At 42.6% G+C, this 24,905-nt stretch overlaps 1 protein-coding gene across 1 annotated transcript in view; it reads left to right on the forward strand.

Moving 5' to 3' along the window:
• Nucleotides 1–3,712, forward strand: part of THBS2 (thrombospondin 2) — a 45,852-nt gene extending 42,140 nt beyond the window's left edge. The window contains exon 22 of the mRNA XM_082217088.1: nucleotides 103–3,712. Within this exon, the coding sequence (XP_082073214.1) occupies nucleotides 103–110 (8 nt within the window). The 3' untranslated portion in view covers nucleotides 111–3,712. The remainder of the gene's footprint in view (nucleotides 1–102) is intronic.
• Nucleotides 3,713–24,905: the final 21,193 nt, after the last annotated feature.

Raw genomic sequence — 24,905 nt, forward strand, 5'->3', positions numbered from 1 at the left:
AAGCTTTAAATGTCCAAACACAAGTAACTCCCCCCCCCATGTTTACTGCAATGCAATCCAAGTGTGGGAATTGTACTTAGCAATTGCTTCTTTCTGTTGCAGATGTCTGAGGTAAAGCTGCTGCAAAACCAGTAAAGTACTGTAGATGCCGTTCAACTAGACACCTCTGTTCATCCTGGTACTCCAAATCCCTCACTTATTTTTCAACTCTGGCATGTTCCCCAGACCTTGTGCCTCCCTGCAGCCAGGAGAGATCCCTCCGATTCTACACCCCAGTGCCTTCTAAGAGCTTGGACTGACAGGGCCTGAATGTGACCATCAAACCCACCACGGAAGCAAAAACTGATTGACGTATAGAGTGAAAACTTGGCAGACACATTTATTCAGTCATTTGTTTAGGGTTGTTGTTGTTGTTTTTGAAATGACGTTTACATATAAAGTGTAAAAGTGTAATTACTTAATGTATTTATATGGATATAGATATGGAAGAATGTGAGGGGGGTATTATTACATCAAGAGGGAAGAAGTGGTTGTAAGTAAGACCACTTCTTCAGGCCACATTACTTGCTCAGATCAGGGCTGGGCCTTGGTGACACAAAATCTGGGAGATATAGTTCATCAAAACTGAGAAGGACCAAACCCTAAATATCCTACTCATTTAAGAAGCCATGGAAAACTAAGGCAAGGGCCACCCAAGAAGATGGCTCCACAAACTTCAAATGTTACTAATCCTCTAACAGCTTTTTAGGTAAGCCACATGCTTGAAGTTTAAAATAACGCTTCTCTTCTAATGACAAATACTAGCACGTGAGCAGGCTGCAGAGAGAACGACGACAGCTTAACATCCAGCTCTTTAGATCTTGTATCCAATTCTGTTTTAAAGAAGTGAATTTGGAATTATTCTCCTGGGGGCATACAAATTAAAATGCCAGTTATTTCAGGGTTGCTCATTCAAAGTATGTGGATATCAGGGACTCTTGATACCTCATGAGCAGGAGCTGGCAGGCATCTAGTATCCTACTCACATATAATTTTGTGGGGAGTGGAGCAGGGAAGCTGCATCAACAACCCAACATTATTAAATGTTTATTTTGCATGTCTCCAAAGTAATACTTCTAGTGGAAGTGCTGCAGCTCAGAGGTAAAGCATGTGTGTTACATGCAAAAGATCCTAGGTTCATGCCCCAGAATCTTTGGGTAGGACATCTGAGTCACTGGTGAGCAACCCGCCAGTGTAGACAATACGGATGTAGATGGACCAATGGTCTGATTTAGTACGAGGCATCTTCATATGCTACACTCTGGAGGAAACTGGCATTATATGAAGCTCAGCATCCTATACTCTGGAGCTGTTCTTGTGACTTTAGAACTGCGCTGTAATAAATTGGGGAGGGGGGTTGTGAATGTCAGCCAAAGCTTGTAGATGCTCCTTTTTATAAAATGGGTTCAACTACTTGATGACCCCTTTCCCATATGAATTCACCCTTTGCCTCAAAGACACACTCAGCATATCATTGTATACCATGCAGTGTACGATGAAAGGTTGTATGGGGGGATTCCTGGTGCTTGGCCATTGCGTTTAGAGACATTTTATCCATGAGTGTGCATTGGGAGGCATGGAGATGCATGCTAGTAGTCACAGTCAGAGCAGACATTCTGAAATTAATAGACGAGCACGACTAATTCATTGTAGTGGGTCTACTCTGAGTAAAACTTGGTTGCTTATAACCCAGAGGGTGGGAAAGTAAAAAATGTGGCTGTCATGTAAAGCGTATAATCAGCCCTTTGAATTTTGTCTAGGAAGATAAGCAGTGGTGAGAACTTAAATGTGCACTAATTGACCTGATGAACAGCAGCGTGCTTAAGGTGTCCCATGAAAATGGTTCCTGGCCAGGTGAAACCATTTTCCTGACGCTGTCACAGCAAGCACTTTGAAACCCCAAACTTTGATCCGGGTTTCTGATAAGGTGGCAATGCTACCATTAACAAAATCTGGTAACATATTACGGTTCCAGTTATAAGGACGTTGGTGCTATTTATTTATTGCGATGCGCAGCTATGTTCTCCAGTAATTTATTTGAAAGCATGCCATAGAGCACCTTAGCCATGGAAGAACTCACAGAAGAGATGACTACATAATGCCTTTAATGGTCCAACCGGTGAATATATGTTATATATGTAATTATACGTCACAATAATCTTAAATTGCTCTGAAAATTGCCAAATAATTAAGTAGCCCTCGAGACCTTCTAAGTGGAACCTTGATATTTACTATTGCCCACCATTTTTGCATTATTATTTTTTACGTATGTCTGCTGTATATAGGACTTTTAAAGAAAAGAATGCTGAAGGTATGTCAGCCTTTATCCTAACCAGATACAACAGTTATTCCATTATACAATAGTATGCACATATTTAACACTCTTTTTTTGTTATTTTAAACTGAATGAACTTTGCCCATGAGGTAAACTTGCTGGTGTGGTTTTGTTCGGGATGAGCATTACTAAGAGAAGAGAACAATGGCCTTGTTGCTGAGTCCTCTGTGCACTCTGCTGCATGCGACTCTCTGGATTGCAAAAGAGGGTTGTGCATGCGCAGCTGTGTAAAAGAATCTAGAAACCTGCCAATCCACTGTTGGGCTGGAGTCAGGAGGGGGCAGAATCCATTCTCTGTCACAAACAGCTGCCACGTGGGAATCCACATTAAGATATGTATTAAAGCCCTGGCTGCTTGGTGAGGCTGGGGAATTGCGTGGAAGCTTTTGCAGCCAGCCAGGGATATGCATGTGGATGTCTCAAGAAGGACTGTGGCAAAAGAATTCAGCCACAGGTGAGTACTTCCAGGCACACAATTGTCAAAGCATCTTCATGGATGCAAAAGGATGCAACTCAAGCTCAGGCCTGTCCCTACCACTGCATCAGAATGAATGCGACAGCTTCTGTAGCTGAGGCTTCTACATTAGCATCTCAGCTGCTGCATTCACAGCCAGGTTTGGGCTTGGGATAACAATCTCCTGCCTTGTTTGAGAATACAGTGAGCAAATGTCATCTGTTTTCAAACCAATTTCTGAATAGATTTTGATGTTATATACCTTTATCAAGAATCCAGTGCTTCTGGCTTTATTGCACATTCTTAGTTTTGCCATATTAACAACCTTTTTAAAAGGCCTCTTAGTGAGAGGTTTTTTTAAAAAAACAAAAGCTTGTTCAGAGTGTTTTGTTTTTTTGCAATTCATATTTTTAGTATTTCTAAAAGTGTAGCCCCAAGTCCCAGAGAGAAGTGAGGGAAATTTCATTCATGTAATAATGCTTATTGTATCCTTCAAATAAAAAGAAGACATCAGCGATGGGACTAAGATGTTAATATTTCGATTGTACCATATTTGCCTATACTATGTAAATTATTTATGACTGTTTCCTTTTTCCTTTGTATGTGTGAATGTGTGTGTGTGTGTGTGTGTGTGTGAGAGAGAGAGAGAGAGAGAGAGAGAGAGAGAGAGTTAGAGAGAGATGGTGGGGAGGGGAGAAAGAATATATGTGGATAAGCACAAGATGCCAACAAGACTTAACATTCTGTTTTGCCAAAGACTGTAAATAACTATTTATTTGTTTGCACGGATAGAATTTCACCATTTAATGTCCCTCAGTTATTCAAATCTTCATTTTTATACATTTTAATAATAGATAATAAACTGTAAAAAGGTTTTATTCAAAGTGTTCTCTTTACTTTTACATAGCTTAATATATATATACCACAACCAACCAAACCCAAGAAACCCCTCTTTTGGAATTCATTGTTGAAACCAAACACATGATCTTAAGCAGCCAGAATTGGTAGCAATGGAATTCAGTTTGTTCCTATTATATATCCAGTGAGGATGGACCAATGTCACAATTATCCTCCTGTGGAACCCCAGTCATTTGGAAGCAACTTGTGCTGGAGACATTTTTGGTGGACGGAATTTCCTTTATTTATTTTTCAGTGCTCAGAAGATTAAGAGCTTTAGTTGTTTTTATCAGCATCTGCACAATGGATGCATTTCTTCCCTAGGCTCATCTTTTCTGAGCAGATGCACAGAAGCTGGCATGGTGCCATAGAGCTGCCCTTCTGACACAGGCCTTGCTGCCGCTAGTTGGGTTTGTAGTAAGGTTCAGGCTGCATGGGTGTACTGGCAGAACCAGGATAGCACTTCTGCTCGTATATTCACATAGTCTGACCCTGGTAAGCAGCACTGATACTGGCATCAGAATGGCAGCTCCACCCCACCACCCTCTCCTCTCTATGACTAAGGTTTGTTGTTCACAGTATGAAAACTACTCTCATTTCTGCACGTTTATCAGAATCCATTTAGCCAGACCTAGAATCAAAGAATTGTAGAGTTGGAAGGGACCCTGAGTATCATCTGATCCAACCCCCTGCCAGGCAGGAATAGGGAGCTGTCCATAAATGGGGATCGAACCTGCGACCTTGTGATTTTCAGCACCATGCTCCAACCAACTGTGCTAACCTCACAATCACTGCAGCAGGCATCCCCAAACTCGGCCCTCCAGCTGTTTTGGGACTACAACTCCCATCATCCCTAGCTAACAGGACCAGTGGTCAGGGATGATGGGAACTGTAGTCCCAAAACAGCTGGAGGGCCGAGTTTGGGGATGCCTGCACTACACTATAGTCGATGCACTATCAGAAACTAATTCAGCCCGACACAGAAAAATCTTACGCTTTCAAAACATATACAGTGGTACCTCGGGTTAAGTACTTAATTTGTTCCGGAGGTCCATTCTTAACCTGAAACTGTTCTTAACCTGAAGCACCACTTTAGCTAATGGGGCCTCCCGCTGCTGCCGTGCCGCCGGAGCACATTTTCTGTTCTCATCCTGAAGCAATGTTCTTAACCTGAAGCACTATTTCTGGGTTAGCGGAGTCTGTAACCTGAAGCGTATGTAACCTGAAGCGTATGTAACCCAAGGTACCACTGTATTGGTTAGCCAGGAGTTGGCTGCCACCCTGCAAAAACCCACAAATCCACATCACGCAAAACAATTTCTCCATTAGCATAGGATAAAGGTAAAGGTACCCCTGCCCGTACGGGCCAGTCTTGACAGACTCTAGGGTTGTGCGCTCATCTCACTCTAGAGGCCGGGAGCCAGCGCTGTCCGCAGACACTTCTGGGTCACGTGGCCAGTGTGACAGAAGCTGCTCTGGCGAGCCGGCACTAGAGCAGCACACGGAAACGCCATTTACCTTCCCGTTATAAAGCGGTACCTATTTATCTACTTGCACTTAAGGGTGCTTTCGAACTGCTAGATGGGCAGGAGTTGGGACCGAACGACGGGAGCTCACCCCGCCGCGGGAATTCGAACCGCTGACCATGTGAAAGTCCTAGGCACTGAGGTTTACCCACAGCGCCACCCGCGTAGGGTAGGGAAATGCATGATTCTTGCCCCACTAAGCTCAGTTGAGTTATACCAGGGGTCTGCAACCCGCGGCACCGGAGCCGCATGTGGCTCTTTTACATCTTTGCTGCGGCTCCGGGGCGGATACTAGCGAGGGGAGGAGGCGCATTGTGCGCCCCGACACTCCTCACTGTGGCGGGCGCTGTACTGGCTGTGACGTCGCATGGGGGCGGTGCGTGCGTTAGTCACACACCGTCCCGACGTCACCTTCCCGCCCGCTGTCAGATTGTGGCTCCAGAGATATATTTGTTTTAAATGTCGCAATGGTTTTGCGGCTCTCAGTTGTTGTTTTTTCTTTGGAAACGGGTCCAAGTGGCTCTTTTTGTCTTAACGGTTGCAGACCCCTGAGTTATACCAAAGACTGAAGCAGTTGCCTGGGCCTCACTGGGCTTGGCCTCCCAGCAATCTCTGCACATGGGTGTGGAAAGAGCTGGAAGGTAGACTTGTCCACAGGATTCCTTGTACCACATAGCAAGTTGTTTTCTTTCAGAAACTTCGTTTCTGGCTCTACCGTAGAACCACTACTGCCATAGACCTGGTCCTGAAAAGACTCAGCAGCCAGTCTCACAGCTACTTCTGCCTGCACAGTCACACTTATAACTTCAATTCTAGGAGAGCACAAATGGCTAACAGGTAGTCTCCCATCCATCCTGTTCTAGAGCCAGTCTTGTTCAGCTTCAACAATAAAAATGAAAACCCTGTTACTCTAGACTGATCACCTGAAAAGAGCTAGAAGTGGTCACATATCCAGCTATCTGCTTTTTTAAAATGAATGAGTATTCTACTATGAGCAATCTTCTTCTAACCATTGGAACTCACTCTGCAGATGTTCCAGATGTGACCAAGAATAACTTACATGTTCAACAGCTGAAGCAGCACTGTTACCTAAAACCTAAACAAACAATAATTAAGTATGTTGTGTTTGAGAATATATTTGTTAAAATATATTATAATGTTAAAAATCTTGGCACACAGAGAGGCAGCCTGAAAAAAATCAGGACAATGTGTAGACCTATCATCATTGGAAATCATTAATGTGCTTTTCTTTGCTGTGCTCTTAATTGTACCTCATGACATTAGAGAAATCCAAATGCATAGTTTATGACAATACGGATAGGAACTGATAATGCAAGCATACTATTCTTAAAGTACAACATACTGAATACAGTAATGCTGTTTCTTGGCACTGTAAAAATTATTACTATTGGAAATGCTTGCCAAATTGGTTAGTGTACAAATGTTTGGCCCGCATAATTTTGGATATATGATAAGTATTAGTCATTATCACATACTGTCAGATTGTAGAGCACTAACCTCCATCATTCTTAATGGTCATTGGGGACAACAAATTCAGTGTAGTGTAATCCTTGTTAAAAAATATGAAACTTTGGAGAGCGCTAACACAGAATTATAGAAGAAACAACTTTCTCAGAGCACCTTTGTCCCCCCCTTTTGCCAATACACAATCATTACATATATATTTTTGAAGGTCACTGTTCAGAAACTTGAGTGATGGAATTCTCTCCCCCCCCCACATCTGTTTTCATTTCACTGTATGAAAGTTTACATTATGAAACAAATGCAGAGGAGCTAGCCAAATTGGCGTACTGTATATATAGAGGCTTGTCAACTCATAGTTTGTCTCTGAGACATTGTCAATATATCACACAAAAAGAGAAAGGTTGCGTTAACCATTATTATCAGTTTCAAGTATCACAAGAAACCTTTGATGTAGGTTGCTAATACCATTTTCATTTTATATTCATGGGAAGCTGAGGTTGCATCAATTAGAGTCACATATGTTGCTCCACTACCTGAATCTGGACTGGGCAATAAACATGCAAACATTACAGTTTTGCCTCATGGATTCTTGATGTATGAGTTACTGTTAGCTACATTCAGGATGGGATGAACTTCAACCCCTCCCATGCACCTTTTCTATTTGGTTTGTACATAGGCAGGCTACATGTCAGGAAGAAAAGATTTACAGTGGTACCTCAAGTTACAAATGCCTCAGGTTACAAACTCTGCTAACCTGGAAGAGTTACCTCAAGATGAGAACTTTGCCCCAGGATGGGGAGACGTCCGGGGAGGTGCCTCCGGTAATGGCTGAATTCCTCTGATCGGGAGGAATTTGCCCCGTGGGAATTTGGGTCTGGCCGCCACGGCGAAGGCGGAGACCCACAAAAAATCACAGGGGGGAGAAGCCTGTGAACGTGGGATTCGGCGGGCACCTTTTGCGCCTCCCCTACTCGTGGGGAAACCCGGTTTTGGGGATCCGGAGCGACGTGGGGTGAGCGGCGCAGTGCTTCAAATCGTCTGCTTCTTCCACGGAGCGAAGCCACATAGCTGTTGCCAGAGAGCACTGACTTTTTCCTGTGGACAATTTGACCCTAAAGTAATTACCCGTGAGTAGAGCTGAAGTGGGAGAATTGGATTTTTAAACATTTAATTTGGCATCGAAACGGGGAGGTTCAATACAGGAAGTCCGCCTCCCCTTTTGTAAATAAACTAAAGCAATGAGCCTGCAAGCTGAAGTCTTGGAAAGCCTTTTGTAAAAGACTAAATCTCCATCGGCAAAGAACTAAACCCCTCCCTTTGGAGACAGGAGAAGAGGGGGGGAAGTGGTGGACTGAATATGCCTGTAGGAGAGAGTCAAGAGAGTTAAAATACTGCCACTCTGACCCTGGAAACGGGCTGCTAGCAGGATCGATGTCTTTTGGAATGTTCATTGACAGTGATTAGAACGTTCATTGACAGGTAGCTAAACAAGAGAATACATTGTTTCTACTGTCTTTGGCTGTTCTTAATGAGAAAAAAAAGGAGTAAAAGTAACTGAAAACTGAAACTAACTTTGGATTATTGGAACTGTGTTTAAAAGAGGATTTTACTGATACAAATAGAAACTGTTTTCCCCTAGTGGAAGCTTTTGAAATTGGTTGCTTTACAGGAGCTGGGCTAGGGGAATTTCCAGCTGCAAGATAAAAAAAACTGTGAGACTCTGGGATTGACCTTGAATCTCTTAAGTGTTATGGCAAATGGAAAGGAAAAAAACAGACGGAATGTCAACAGAAGAGGCCTTAGCGGTCGTATTAGTGAAAATAAACGATTCGCTGGAACAGCTTCACAAGAAAACAGATGTGATAAATGTGAAAGTGGATGCTGCAAATATTAAAATAGACTTAATTGTAGAAAGTTTAAATAATCTGGGACAAAAGGTGAATACCAATACAGAAACCATCCAGAAATCTACTCTGATATGGCAAACTGTGGATGAAGTCAAGGAGAAAACCCTTGCTGCTGAATGTAAAGCAATACAACTGGAGAGAGAGAGAGTCCCATCCATACAAGGACAACTTGATGAACATAAGCTGACATTTGTTATGATTGAACTTAAAGAGAAACAGATGAATTTGAGGATCAGAGCCCTACCTGAGGAAAAGGAAAGCTTGACAGAGTTTCAGGAGGAGACAGGACTAACATCGGTTGAGAAAGAGAAGTATTTGGGGGTTAGTATGACCGCCAGAAATGTGAATTTATTCAAGGATAACTGTGAAGGACGTTGGATTGAAGAGAAGGGGGATTTGGAAATATGGACAAATCTGAAGTCGTTATTGTTGGGCCGAGTTGCTGTGGTGGGGATGAGGGTTGCTGTGTCGTCGGGGATGTTGCTTTTGTTTCAAACATTGCAAGCTTTGGATGGGATGGATTGTTTCAGGAGGTGGCAGAGGGACGTCTCTAGATTTGTTTGGCAGGGCAGGAAGCCTCGAGTAAAATTTAAGATATTGACGGATGCCAAAGAAGGAGGTGGACTTGCCCTGCTAGACCCCTAAACTTTGTTGTGAACCATCTGCTTTTTGCTGGCTGAGAAAATGGCTGCTTCTTGAAAGCACTGAAGTGTTGGATAATGGCAGATGAAGTTGATGGGCTATATGGAATTGGCGGAAATGACTGGCAAGATCCGAGACCAGGGAGAAGAGCTGGGGGAAGAAGACTGGAAAAAGTTTAAAGACTATTTATAGAAATATTGTAAAATTAATGAATGTTAGAAGAATGTTGGAATAAAGTTATATGGCTTTAGTAGAAATGTTATAAGGAATTAAGTATAACTAGATTAATAGAAAATTAAAGGAAAAAATAAGGCAATAATGTGTTAAGATAATTATAGGATAGAAAACAGAGGAAGATGGAAAGGAATTGCTGAAACAATTAATAGAAGTGGAATACAAAAAGGGAGGTGTGAGGAGGTCGTTGGAAATAAGCGAATGAAAGATAAGATATTGAAAATGTTTGAGGTGTTTTTAAATTGTTTTTGTTTGTTTTTGTTTTGTTTTGTATGTAGTGTTTTTGTATTGTATTTGTATTGTTCTTTTTTTTCTTTTCTTGTTTGTAGTGTTGCGTTGAAACTGTTCGAAAAGTAATAAATATCATATTTTTTTTAAAAAAAAGAACTTTGCCCCAGGATGAGAACAGAAATCGTGTGCTGGCGGCGCAGCAGCAGCAAGAGGCCCCATTAGTGAAAGCACCCCTCTAGTTAAGAACAGTTCCAGGTTAAGAACAGACCTCCAAATGAATTAAGTTGGTAACTAGAGGTACCACTGTACTTTCAGTGTATATCTCCACAGAGTCTATCAAAAAGCAAGCACGCTTTGGGTCTCCCATATAATGGGGTACTTTCCTTCTGCTGCTCAGCAGAAAATATGGGAAATTCTGGACATCTCTTAAAATTCAAAATTTTCCCCAGGATGCCATTTTAGGCATCCAATTTCCTGGCATGTCCGGAATTTTCCAGACATGTGGCAAGCCTATCTATGATAGATTACTGCAACATGTTATACATGGGAGCTGACTCTGAAAATGGTTCACAAACATCTGTTGATGCAAAATTCAGTAGCCAGGATGCCCACAGGGGCAAGATGGTTTGAGCATATTAAACCACTCCTGGCCCAACTAACCAGCTGCACTGGCTGCCAATGAGTTTCTGGACCAAATTCAAAGTGCTGGTTTTGACCTATAAAGTCTTTAACAGCTCAGGAATGTAATACTTCAAGACCGTCTCTCTTCATACGAACCAACCCGGACCCTGCACTCATGAGAGGTCTTGAGGGTGGCAACATGAGAATGGCCTTTTCTGCTGTGGCTCCTTGTTTGTAGAATACTCTCTCCTGGCACCTAAAGATATGTAAGGATATGCCAGGTGAAAATGTAACTTGCAAATGTGTTTCTTTTTTGGGGGTATTGTTTGTGGTTTCATTATTATATTATGCAGTGCTTTTCCCCCTAAAAAAATGTTTAGAGGTACTCTCATTTCCCTACTCATATTGAAATACTGCCCTTCAATGGGGCTAAACTTAGATTCACAAAATGTTTAGGGTTATGCATACCCCTGTGTCCCTCCAGAAAACCCCCCACTGATATTATGTATCTTGTGTTTTCATTTTGTATTTTTATGCTATAAATCACCCTGTGATTTTTGGGTGAAGGGCAGTATATAAATTTAAATAAAAACTATTGTTTCACATCTAGCCTGCCACCACTTTCAAGCACTAGGCTAGCACCTGAACCACTTTGCCCAATTCAGATGAAACAGAGTGATTGAACTGGGAATTTTCCAGATTCTACCCTCACCTCCTAAAACACAGAAGTTAATACAGTGGTACCTCGGTTTTTGAGTGTCTCGGAAGCTGAACGTTTTGGTTTTCAAATGCCGAAAACTCAAAAGTAATTGCTTCTGTTTTCAAACGTGCCTTGGAAGTCGAACAGCTTCCTCTGCGTTTCCCCCCAATTTTCTCCACTGACTTTGCAGCCAACCCTTTGTGCCTCGGTTGTTGAACGTTTCAGAAGTTGAACTATCTTCCAGAATGGATTACGTTCGACAACTGAGGTACCACTGTACTGATGAAGCAGGGAGGATATTAGCGGGCATATACGGTACTTTGCAAACTAGTTTGGTAGTAGAGTAGCTTCAGTCCATAGCAACTGGTAGCACCAAATGGTGGGAAAGATCTGGCAACAGTACATTAGCATTCAATGCAAGCATATAAATGTCCTTGTTTCCTATTTCTGAGTGACCACTTTGCAGGTGTCCCTTGTCTTCAGTGGAAAAGGACAGAAATGCTGAAGTTCTTCATGGACTCACCCACAGGAAGCAACAAAGGCTCTGTTGCCAGGAGAAGTACAATAGCCCATCAAATTCCTGCTCGCCTTGGTTTCCACTCCATCTGTCAAGACAGGAGTCCTGCAAGCTGCCATATGGGCCCCTCACACATGGTGGCCTTATTTCAGAAGTAGCTGCAAACCAGAGCTCCCTTTAATACTTTAAAAGCACACTGTAATTCAAAAGCAAACCCACAGGAAAAGAACCCGATTGCAGCATATAACCAAATGTAGCACATATTCCATCTCAACAATAAACGCAACCACTGAGGAACATTCCTGAGAAATTCTAGGAAAACAGGCAGGTCTTCAATAGAAAAACTGATGGTTTTATAAGAGCAGAGATGTGAAGCCACCAGGAGGAATGAGCACATGCATACCTTCCACAGATGAATTGTATATGCACATACACACCGGAGCCTGTATCCCAATAAATACTATTTCCAATTTCCAAAGGGGAACTTTTAAAACAGCCAACAGAAGGCTGCAAACAATGTGTGTCCTGTTACTAATTGCATTATTTCACACAGAGATGGACTAGAGGTTCTTCTTAGGCATGCGAAAGGACTGTCCACCATTATTATGATATAAGCCCATAAGCTGAAAATAGTGAACCAATATTTCAGTCAGTATTCAGTATTCAGTCAGTGCTTGAAATAACATGCTATACCTGGGCTGAAGATTAGCTCCAGCTATTAAATTTAAAGCATTGGCTGCTTTAATGGTTTATACATATTTTTCCCCTTAATGGAATAGAAATACAACAAATTAATGTAAAAATTATTGTTACTGTTGGCGGCATTCGCCCATTCCAGGGCCTGGCACACAAATGCCTTCCATGGACTCTGTTACTGTTCATTCTTGTATCTTAAACTCTGCTCTGGCACTGGCTTTTTGCATCCATTTCAGGTGCCCCAAAGTTGATAAAATAACAAGTCAAATGTAGGTTAACTTTTCAGTTCCATTCTATCAAGGACTGAACTTGCTTTGGGTTTTGTTTTGGATTTTTCATCTGCATCCTCGCCCCAAAAGCATGTTGTGCTTGAATTGAGATGATGGAAACACACGCTTGGCACAGATAATAATAATAATAATAATAATAATAATAATAATAATAATAATAATAATAATAATAGAAAATGTTGTTTGTTTGCCTTTGGAAATTCTGCTAAAATGTAAATTATAGAACACTTCAAAATTGCCAATCAAAAAATTTTTTTATTGAACAGCTGTGCTTTTTCCCTTTGTGAGAGCTTTTTAAAATAATTGTTGAGCACTTTTTCAATTATTCTCAAAGCCAAGCCATGGGGGGAAAAGTCTGCTATGGGCTTATAAAACAAAATTTCCAATATCAGATATCATTGACTTGATCTTGCAAGTCTTCCACATGTCAAACACTTTATTAGAGTCAGTTGGACTCCTGTGTGGAACTCCGTACAATTTATTTAAGATGTGCTGAGTGTGTATATCTGACATTTGATCTATATAGAATGGATTTCTATGCCAAATGGACACTTGTGTGGTCCAGTAGCAAGTGTGCTCCCTTTTGAAGTAAAAGGCATTTAGTTCAAGCCCAGCTTCTCCAAGGGCTCACCGTGGTCATGACAAGATCTGGGAACACAAACTATGCACACAAAATGGCGACACTTTGGGGGACGAATTCTGTGCTCATTTTGTTGAAAGCCAAAAGGTGTTTTTTAAATGAAAGCATGTCTACTGAAATGTCCATATAGGTTGGAATGGGGGGAAACATTTATTTTGCTTAAGGGGAGGGGGGACTTGCGGAAGCACTAGGATTAATTTGAAGTGAGAATTTACTGAGGCCGATGAAGAAAGAAGGGACTAGTAAGCAGAACACAAAACCCGCAATCATTTAATTCTGCAAATTTAGACAAACTTGCTCAGAGAACATCTGAGGTATTTACATATAACAGCTCCTGTTCTTTTTCATCCTTTCCCTCATCCCTTCTCTCTGTAGTGATTCTGGGAAGGTATGAAGAATGTTTATTCCCAAAGTGTGCTTCTCTGAAAATGAAAAATGTCTTCTTGCAGTGCCTTTTTTTCCAGATCATTTTTCAGGTTTTAGGTTCCAGCTTTTTCTGCCTGAGTCTGTTTCTTTTTGTGGTCTAAGCTTGCTTTGAGTAGTCATGTAGCTTCTTCGGCCTGCTGAAAATATTACTGTTTTGATGCTGCTGTTTTGTACGAAGCACCTTTGTCTTTTTTGTATGTTATAAACTATTAAACCCAACTAAAATATGCAATCGGGCCACTCTTACATCTAGTAAGCATCACAGGATCCCAACTCACCATCCCTTGTCAGAAGAAAAGTATGTCCTGATTAGGGACAGATATATATAGGCACAAAATGTCCCTATTTTCCAGGGACAGTCCTGGATTTTCAGAAGCTGTCCCGGTTTCTGATTTGAACCTGAAATGCCCCACTCCCTCCATTAATATTAATCATCATCATTATCATCATCATCATCATCATCATCATCATCATCATCATCATCATAAAATTTTATTTATATTCCTCCCTCCCTAGCCAAAGCCGGGCTCAGAGCGGCTAACAACAGTAAAATAAATACAACATTCTAAAATCATTTCATTATAAAATTAATTCAAATCAGATTAATTCCTTAGGTTGTCCCTATTTTCATTGGAGAAATGTTGGAGGTTATGGGTGAACCCAGCAGCTGCTGCTTCTTACTGCCAGTCATGGTTTTTAACAGCGGCTGCCACTCCCTAGTGCCCTACATTCCAAGATGCATTCATAGGAAAATATTCCAACCAGTGCCTTGGTCTGGTCTGGTGCAAAGAGGCAAATGTGGGTTGCTTCCTTTTAATCATAGAATCATAGACTTGAAGAGTTGGAAGGGACCTTGAGGGTCATCTAGTCCAACCACCTGCAAGGCAGGAATCTTTTGTCCAATATGGGGCTTGCACTCATACTCTTAAGATTAAGAGGATCATGCTCTACAAACTTAGCTATTTGAGCAGGTAAGAAGTTGCTTTGTACTAGGTCAGACTCTATCTACTCCAGTGTTGTCTACTCCGACTGGAGGCAGGTTTCTGGAGTCTCTATCAGAGGTATTTCAAATCACCTCCTTCCTTCCTTCCTTCCTTCCTTCCTTCCTTCCTTCCTTCCTTCCTTCTTAAAAATTCAAGATACAGTGGTACCTCCGGTTACAAACGTAATTCATTCCGGAGGTCCATTCTTAAGCCGAAACCATTCTTAACATGAGACACGCTTTCGCTAATGTAGCCTCCTGCTGCCACGGCGCCACCGACGTGCAACTTCCACTCGCATCCCGGGGCAAAGTTTGCTACCAGGAGCATCTACTTCTGGGTTAGAGGAGCTCATTACCTGAAGCATTCGTAAGGAGGATGGTACGTAACCCGAGGTTCCACTGTACTGGGGATTGAACAAAGACATTCTGCCTCTCCCCAGTCTGTGCATATGCAATCTTACTAAAGTTCTAAAGAGCCTCACTGCTAGCCCATTCTATAAGCTTTCAAATAAATATACAAATGGAAAGAATGTGCCATCTCAAGTAAGGGCAATAAATGACTATGAGATCTAGGATGGCTCCTTAGAGGATTTAGATAATTCTTGTTGCCTTGGCTCCCCATCTCACTGGCAGACCTTCTTCACTAGAATCTCATCTATTATCTGCTTCTTCTCTCCACTGCTGCTTCTCTGATCTCAGCGGTCCCTCCCCATATGACGTTTCCAGTTTTAAAAGGGCCTTCGAGCTAGCTTACATGTATAATTCAGCCACATGAAAACCCTTGACCGCCTGAAAAAGGGGGAAAGGGAGGAAAAGGTTGCTAACGATAAATTTAGCTGTTACTGGAAAATTCTTCTGTGAAGGAAAACGTAATTATAAAATGGATCGTTTCACAGCTTGCTTAAAAAATTGTGAACAGATTTATTTTTTACTCATTTTGTCACTTTCAAGCTATGAAACTCCGGCCACAAACATCCTTGTCAAAATTGTTGAGATAACCACAGAGGGTCCTAAATGTGCAGAGAGCCTCAGAGAAAGGGAGGGATGTGCCAAAAAAGGGAACCTCATTGCTTCCGCTTCTAGAGCCCTGCAGGCATGTGGTCAAGGATGAGGAGAAGGGCATTCTTAATTAGTGTGGATCGGAATACATGCTGCAGAACATAAATTAATAGGTTTTCAGTTACACTGCGGGACTGGGAAGAGAAGATGTGGAACAACTTGCACAGACATAAAACAGATTCTCTCCCTCTGTCTCTGTCTCTCTCCCTGGGTCCCTTAGGATGTGGTTGGGCAGATGGATAGATACATATGCACAGAAAGCCTCCGCAATACAAGGAAAAGAGCAAAAAGGAAAGTATGTTATGTAAGAGAAAGGTAAAGCTATTCTAATGAGAAGGCCAGCATATGCATGCAAATTAACTAGACTATATAGCATACTTGATTTAATTGTATTTGGAAGCAAAGAAGCAAAATAGAAGTTTTTGGTTTGGCACTCAGTGTTTACATAGAAACACTTTCCTTTTAAAAAAAGGAAAGAAATGGAGACTGTTTCAGATGGAGAACAGCACTAATTAAAAGTACCACAACTATGTTTCCAATTAAAGCATTTGGCACAAATGCTATTCACCATCATTTTTGTGTCTGTGTGCTTGAAGGAAACTCGGCAGAATAGCGGAGCGATGCAACTTTAGCGATGTTTACATTCCGAGACAGATCAGAATCTTCCTTGCTTGGAATGCAGATTCAGTTTTTCTTCTGCATTATCTCCCACACTGACAATATTAATATGCGAAAGAAGAATCTTGGGGGAAGGAGGGAGTGGGAGAGATTTCACATGTGCCTTAATTTTAAAATGGAACATATATGAGAGATTCTCAGGCTGAAAATCAAAAAGGTGCTCTTGTTGCTTGCAAATGTCAGCACGTATGCATTCACTCTTTTTGGCAGTTTCTAAAGCACAGGCCACTTATAATTGTTATTTAAAATGTAGTAAACTGAAGAAGTTGCTGAACTTGCGTGTGAAGACCCCCAAACCCCCTCCAAAATAAATCACACAGGAAACAGAAGATTTGTTTAGGATTTTTGGCATTAATTTGGCCACAACTTTATTGTTTACAGCATGTGAGTGGTTGCTTAGGCATTGGTTCAGACTACCTGAACCTGCGCTGGCAGGAACAGGACTGACAACTGGAACCTCCAGAGGTCAGTAAGGGAAAACATACTGGGGGAGCACAGAGGCGGATTTCTGCCTCTTAGTTCACCCCAGATGTTCCCAGGAACTCTGGCATGGCCCTACCCCTGAGAGGGGATCGGACAGAGCAAATTGAGCCCCTGGATTCCTTTAATGGAATTCCCTAGCAGCAGCAACAAAATTGAGGGGCAGGCACAGCCAATCCATAATCCCCTCCACCAAAGAATGAACCAATGCCTAACCGCCAACCTTACAAAGTTGTGACGATTTGCTACACTGTAGGCAGAAACCAAATGGTACCAGCCAATCAGCCAAGTGGCAAAATTCCTACTGGGCCCCTGCTCCAAAAACAGATGATACCTAGACAGGAATAGCAAGGTCAAAAACACAACCTAAAATTAAAGGGAGGGAGGGCGGGAGATCCCCTCCTGGGGGATATCATCAATTTGTCCCTTGGCACCGGGATATTCCCAGGGGAGCTGAAGGAGGCGGTGGTGCGTCCGCTCTTAAAGAAAACATCATTAGATCCCTCAGATCTATCCAATTACCGCCCGGTCTCGAATCTTCCATTCCTGGGTAAGGTGATTGAGAGAGCGGTTGCTGAACAGCTTGGTAGGTTTCTGAATGAAACATCTGCTTTGGATCCATTCCAGTCCAGCTTCCGCACTGGTCATGGGACTGAGACGGCTCTGGTCGCCCTAACAGATGATCTCCGCAGGCAGCTGGATCGAGGCGGGTCGGGGCTGCTGATTCTTCTAGATCTGTCAGCAGCCTTTGACATGGTCGATCACGAACTCCTGGACCACCACCTTGCCGACGTGGGGATCCAGGACACAGTCCTTCAATGGCTGCGCTCGTTTCTCTCTGGTCGGGGACAGAGGGTGGCGCTTGGGGGGGAATTGTCATCGCGCCACTCCTTGGTGTGTGGAGTGCCTCAGGGTGCGATTCTCTCCCCGATGCTTTTTAACATCTTTATGCGCCCCCTCGCCCAGCTTGTCCGGAGTTTTGGGCTGGGTTGCCATCAGTATGCCGATGACACCCAACTCTATCTGTTGATGGATTGCCATCCTGACTCGGCCCCAGACACACTGACCAGATGTCTGGAAGCTGTGGCTGGATGGTTACGTGGGAGCCGGTTGAAGTTAAATCCTTCGAAGACAGAGGTCCTCTGGCTAGGGCGGGACGATATGGGATCGAGGGGGCAACTCCCATCTCTTGCGGGGGTGCAATTAGTGCCAGCACTGTCCGTTAAGAGTTTGGGTGTAATCTTCGATACCTCCCTCTCTATGGAGGCGCAGATTACAGCTATAACAAAGGCGGCATTTTTTCATCTCCGCCAAGCTAAGCAGTTGGCCCCTTATCTCTCTCGCCCTGACCTAGCCACTGTGATCCATGCGACGGTCACCTCCAGACTGGATTATTGTAACTCGCTGTACGTGGGGCTGCCCTTGAGACTGACCCAGAAACTCCAGCGGGTGCAGAATGCCGCGGCGAGACTCCTTATGGGGTCTTTGCTGCGAGATCACATTCATCCAGTACTATACCAGCTGCACTGGCTCCCGGTGGAGTACAGGATCAGGTTTAAGGTGCTGGTTTTAACCTTTAAAGCCCTATACGGCCTAGGACCCTCGTACCTACGGGACCGCCTCTCCTGGTATGCCCCACAGAGAAACCTACGGTCTGCAAATAATAACATCCTCAAGGTCCCAGGCCTCAGAGAGGTTAGGCTGGCCTCAACTAGAGCCAGGGCCTTCTCGGCTGTGGCTCCAATCTGGTGGATTGCTCTGTCACAAGAGACTAGGGCCCTGCGGGACCTGACATCTTTCCGCAGGGCCTGCAAGACAGAGTTGTTCCGCCAGGCCTTTGGTCAGGGAGCAGCCTGACTCCCTCCTCTGGCAACCTGCACAGAATTTTGCTTAATTGGTTGCCATCAATTTGATTTAATTAATTTTTATAATGAAATATTTTTAGATTGTGTGACTATTTGACTGTTTGATTATTTGATTGTTGTTAGCCGCCCTGAGCCCGGCTTCAGCTGGGGAGGGCGGGATATAAATAAAATTTATTATTATTATTATTATTATTATTATTATTATTATTATTATTATTATCTGCTGCCCGATGCGAAAGAGGAAGTACTTCGCCACGTACAGCCCCTTAAATAGCCCCTTATGTGTCAATCAAACCCCAACCGAAAGAAATCTGCCCCAGTAACACAGGGGTGAACAATGAGGCAAGGAGGTCATCCAAATGACCCCACCCCAGCAACAAGAAGGCAGTTTTGTGATCTCATCGCAACACGTGGCTCTCCATGATTTGGAGGACACGATTTATGGAACTGTCACATACTAAGGCAGGCTATCTAAAGGACGTAACTCACCAGCCTCTTATAGCCCTGTTACCTGGAGATGCAGCTGTCAGCTATGCCTGAGACTTCATAACATGTACACTACTGCTTGATCTATGGCTTCTTCCCTAAGAGTCCTTCCCCCTCAAAGGGGCATTGTTCTCCCCATAGGACCTGAGCCCTTCTCTTGAAGTTGGACACAGCTGAATATCAATAGCCAAATACCTAATGTGAATTCTGCTGAAAGACAATAGATTTTCCCTGAAGCTTATTGTAAAATGTTAGCCTTTTAGCTGAGGTTTAAAAAGAGATCGGGTGCTTCAGAATCTTCGGGGCCGTTATGGAAACGTGTGCGATTGAAAACAGCTCCAAGAAGACGACAAAAGACCGTTTCGTTCTCACCCAAGGCAAAATAGAAGGCAAATAATGAGAACCAGAAAAAAGAATAAACAATCCACTTTGTCAGTATTTGGAGTGGATAAGGTTCTAATCCAATATGTTTAAAGGAGATTGTTAAAGAATTGGCCATGGGCACATTTCTAAATACGGAGAATGGAAAAATAGACATTATTAAAAGCTCTTCATTGTGCAGAGTTCCAGCCGGCAAGATTGTGCTCACCAGGCAGAAACCTCACCCCAAAACTGTTGGAGTCAACAATTTCTGCAGTGAATTAGCTGTGAATTAATTAACAGATGATCCAGATTCACATTCTGAGCCCTCGAGGCAGCCAAACACTTTGCATAACCACAGAATGAACGATATGGAAAGTCTTCAACCACAGTTACACCAAAATGGCTCTTCAGGGTTATGGCCTGTGCTGAGGCAGGTCTGTCATATCAAGGGGCTTTTGGGTTTTTTTAATCCTTAGAATATATGTAAAGCAACAACGTGAGTCCACAATGGTGAGTTATCTGTGTTTCACCTCTTCTATCCAATGAGAAAAATCAATTCCACCTTGTAGATTCAGAAGAAGGGATGAGACCAGAGCGGACTGCCCACTGTCCACATGCAGTGAATGTGGGATCATGCCAATGGGCTCTGCTGGCCCCACCACAAATGACAATATCTGAAAATTAGAAGTCATGCTCATTTTGTAGTCCAGTCACAGGCTCCCCTTTACAGATGCTGCGCTGAACAGCTGGATTGTAGGGGTAGGACCAGAAAAGTGTGCATCATCAGTCTCCCTGCGCATGTATAAAGAGATTATGGCAAACACACACACACACACATACACCCTATTGGCCCAGGTAGGACAAACTATCATTTGGCGTCTTTCCTCTCAAAACAGTTGCCAGAAGGCACCAGCTTGACTCCATTTTGTTCTGACTAGCCTTTGGAGTTCTCAGCTTTGGGTGCCTCTCACTACCCTCTAACCCATTTCTCCAGCAATCCTTGCCTGGCAAAGCTTTGCCATGGCTGGGAAAAGGCCCGTTCTGCCTCTTCTTGCATTTACCATTGTAGACATGTTATTTCTATGTGCCTAGTATAGTAAAACATTGGTTCTTTTCCTCCTGCATTCTGGGAATTATTTCTATCTTCTCTTTGCTTCTAAAACAGACTATAAGGCCTGTTTATAATCAATCACGCTTCTCTCTCTCTTTCACGCACAAGGCTAAAGGTCTGTGCCTGGCACAGATCTTTCTGTATATCATTCCTTACATACCACACTTGTCTCTTTTAGTTCACCTTTAGTTCACAATGATGTGTAAATCACAATGATGTGTTAATCCTCAATGTATAATTAATTGTGTGAGTTTATATAACAATCAAAACATTAGTAAACACCTTAGTCATAACATTATCAATCTTAGTCATAGGTGGATTAAGAGCTTATATGCCTGTCTAAATACAGCTCTAACATTCTGTCTTTCATGTGCCAAAGATCTATGAAGCTATGTAAGCCCGCCTTACATACAAATGAGCCAATAGGATTTCAGTTTCTTTGTCTTGTATTGAGCCAATCAGCCACTGGCACATTCGTGGCCATGCTTTTTGTAACTTTGAATAAAAGGAGATGCTGTGAGGCTAGAGGAGGAAGAATCTCTCTCTCTCTCACTTTCATCTGGCACACACGCAAGCTCTCAGAAAGAAAACATCTCGTTGTCTGTCTTTATTCATCTCTACAAACCTACAAATCCACATCTGGTGACCCCGACGTGATCCTGAAGAAGGGTAAGTAATCAGATCCCAATAGAGATCCCTTTAGAGCCAAAAGCATTCCTCATACTAACCCGACTGGGAAAAAGTCTAAAGCGCTTAATTCGTTAGTATGGGAGGGGATTTAAGTAAGGTGCAAAAGGCTCACGCGAAAGAGCTTCTTTCGTTAGTAAGACAGACAATAGACAAAGTTCAAATTTCTCTAAAAGAGATTGAACAGCTACTGCAGGAAATAACTCATCAATGTCCTTTTTATCAAGCAGAAGGCTCATTGCAAATTAGCACATGGGAGAAAATCGGCAAAATTTTATTTTCTGAGCCACGTGCTCCAATCAGCTGCCTACTCACATGGCAAAAGTGTGCTAACGCCATAGCAAAATTAGAACAATCTTCTCTTTCAATTTCTTCACTGCTGGTAACTGAAGAAATCCCTTCCCCCCCGCCATACCCTCTGATTTTGCCTCCTTTGTCTCCTTCGTCACCTAGCCAAAATCCCCCTCCCTTTTCTCCTTCCCTTGCTCCTGCGTCGTCTCAGTTTACAAATTCCCCCCCCATCCCCCTCGGCCCCCCTTCTCTGCCTAAACAAGCAAATCAGCATGCCTTTGTCCCTTCCTCTTTGTCTCTAGACCATGCTGCTTTGCCAAAACAATATGGAGCCGTCCGTGCTGGGCTTTTACAGGCTAAGCAAGATGGGCTTTTTTCATTGGAAGAAACAGCTGCATGGGCTGGTGAAATGCCATTAATTTTTCCTCTCACATATCAAAATGCTCCTGGAGGTCAGCAATTACAAGTTTATCATGAAAAATTGCCTTATGCTGTCATGAAAGATCTCAGGAAAGCCATTAGTGATTCAGGTCTTAAATCTTCTTATGTAATGGGTATTATAGAGGGCATTTCTACCTCTTATACAATGATTCCGATTGACTGGAAAGATTTGATGAGGATGATGTTATCTCCTGCGCAATTTTTAGTTTTTGAAAATGAATTTAAACATGCAGCCATAGCTCTGGCTGATCCAACGCATACAGCAAGCCAGCTTTTCGGCGCTCCTCCATTTGAGACCCTGGCTGCCCAAGCCGTGTTGTCACCTTCACACTTTCAGCGCACTGCAACTTGCGTGCAGCGTGCATTTCGTAAAATTCCTGTCTCAGGACAGCCACTGAGTTCCTTTGTAAATGTTAAACAGCAGAATACAGAGCCATACCATCAATTTGTGGATAGACTGAAGGAATCTATCTGTAGACAGATAGATAATGAAACGGCTCAGAATGAGTTGCTAAAAAAATTGGCTTATGAGAACTCTAACACGGACTGTAAAAAAATGCTGCAATCAATCATAAGCCGTTCAACATATTCCCTTGCAGATTTGATAAAAGCGTGTTCGGAAGTAGGGAGTCAATCTCATACAATGTCTTTGTTTGCCAATGCACTTCAGGCTTCCGTGAGACCAACAGGAAACTGTTATAATTGTCACCGTCCTGGTCATTTTGCAAAGCAGTGCAAGGCCCAAGGTGGGACTGCACAGAAGAATAATAATGCAAATACCACGACCAGACCTTCCAAAAAATGTCCAAAGTGTGGGAAAGGCTATCATTGGGCAAATCAATGTAGGTCGCAGGGAAACTTCACTGGGCCCAGACTCTCGGGCCCGAAAGAATAGAGAGTTGTCAGCCTTTGGTTTCTGCTGCTGCAAAAGTTACTAAAAATATGCCTTCTGAATTTGCCATTGATTTGATTAATCAAGAGACCAAAAACACTGCATTGCCTGGTGAAATCATAATCATGGCCAGCCAAATGGCAGGTCCACTTCCTTCTAATATCACAGGTTTAATTTTACCTAAATTTTCTGCTGCAAAACAAGGCATTCATGTCATCCCAGGTGCCTTGCCTCCTGACTATGTGGGCACAATCATGGTTCAATTTTGGAGCCATATGCCCATGCAGTTAACAAAGGGTGAATCCTTTGCTCATTTGGTGATGCTGCCTTCACCACCTGATGTTGTTTGTGCTATTGACACTAATCTGCACAAGCTCTCTTTATCTTTTTCCCCACAGCTTCTAGCTGTGACCCAACGTATTGGAAGAGAGAAACTCCTTCGTAAGTATAAAATCAATGGAAAAGTATTAGAGGGTCTGATAGACACTGGTGCGGATGTTTCGGTTATTTCGAGTAATTTTTGGGAACAAACTTGGCCGCTTGAAACTTCTCCTGAAGTGTGGGGCGTGGGAGGTAATCAGGCTTCTTGCAAAAGCGCACAGTGGCTGACTGTCTCTTTGCCTGATAGCTCTGAAGTTATTGCATATATTCAGCCCTGTGTGCTCAAAATCCATCTTAATTTGTGGGGAAGAGATTTGTTGCAACAATTACAAGCAACCATTCAAATAAATGAGTAAGTTTGTGCTTCCACTTACTTGGAAGTCCACTGATCCTATATGGATTCCGCAATGGCCTCTTACTACAGAGAAATTGATTGCTTTGAGACAATTGGTCGATCAGCAATTATTAGCTGACCATATAGAACCTTCTGTCAGCCCTTTCAATAGCCCAGTCTTCGTAATTAAGAAGAAAAATGGGAAATATAGATTTTTGCACGATCTGAGGTCCATAAATAGCATCATTGAACCCATGGGGCCTTTGCAATGTGGTATGCCTAATCCAAATATGATTCCACATTCATATCAATTGGCTATAATAGATCTGCAGGATTGTTTTTTCTCTATTCCCCTGCATGAAAAGGATCGCAAATTTTTTGCTTTTACAATTCCAGAATTAAATAATTGTAGACCATCTGAGAGATATCACTGGAAGGTTCTGCCTCAAGGCATGATAAATTCCCCCACCATGTGCCAATATTTTGTGGATAAGGCACTTCAATCCTTTCGTCTTAAGTACCCACATCTTAAGATTCAGCATTATACGGACGATATCCTTTTCTATTCTCCAGTCCTTCCCCCTAATTGGAAACATGATTTAATAACCAGTTTGTCTTTGTATGGTTTAAAAATAGCTCCAGAGAAGGTTCAGGAATCTCCCCCCTTTCAGTATCTAGGACATAAAATGATAGCTAGTTACTCCATTCCAATAATCCCAGAACTTCATGTTTCAAAAACAATGAAATATGTACAACTGCAACAATTGCTGGGAAATATTAACTGGATAAGGCCTTATTTTAAAATCCCTCTTGAAGTGCTAAGGCCACTGTTTTCAGCCTTAAAAGGCCATCAATCTCCAGGTGAGCAAATCACCTTGAACTCTGATCAACTCAAAACTGTTGTACAGTTGAAAGCACTCATGCGTATTCATTGGGTGGATCGAGCGATTCCTAATGTTATGCCTGATTTGGTCATAATGACGGATTCTGTACAACCTTTTGCTGCAATTATTCAGAAAGGTCCATCAAAAGTTCATATACTAGAATGGCTTTATTTACATCATGCACCAAGAAACACAGTAAACCCTTTAGTGGATCTCCTTGCTCAGCTCATTAGCAAGGGACGACGACGTTGTAAGCATCTTTTTGGTGTTGATTGTAATCAAATTATTGTCCCTATGCCTTTAGAACAATGGGAAACAGCTCTTTCCACTA

The sequence above is a fragment of the Podarcis vaucheri genome (assembly GCF_965113315.1).
Source record: "Podarcis vaucheri genome assembly, chromosome: 3".
Classification (NCBI taxonomy): Eukaryota; Metazoa; Chordata; class Lepidosauria; order Squamata; family Lacertidae; genus Podarcis; species Podarcis vaucheri.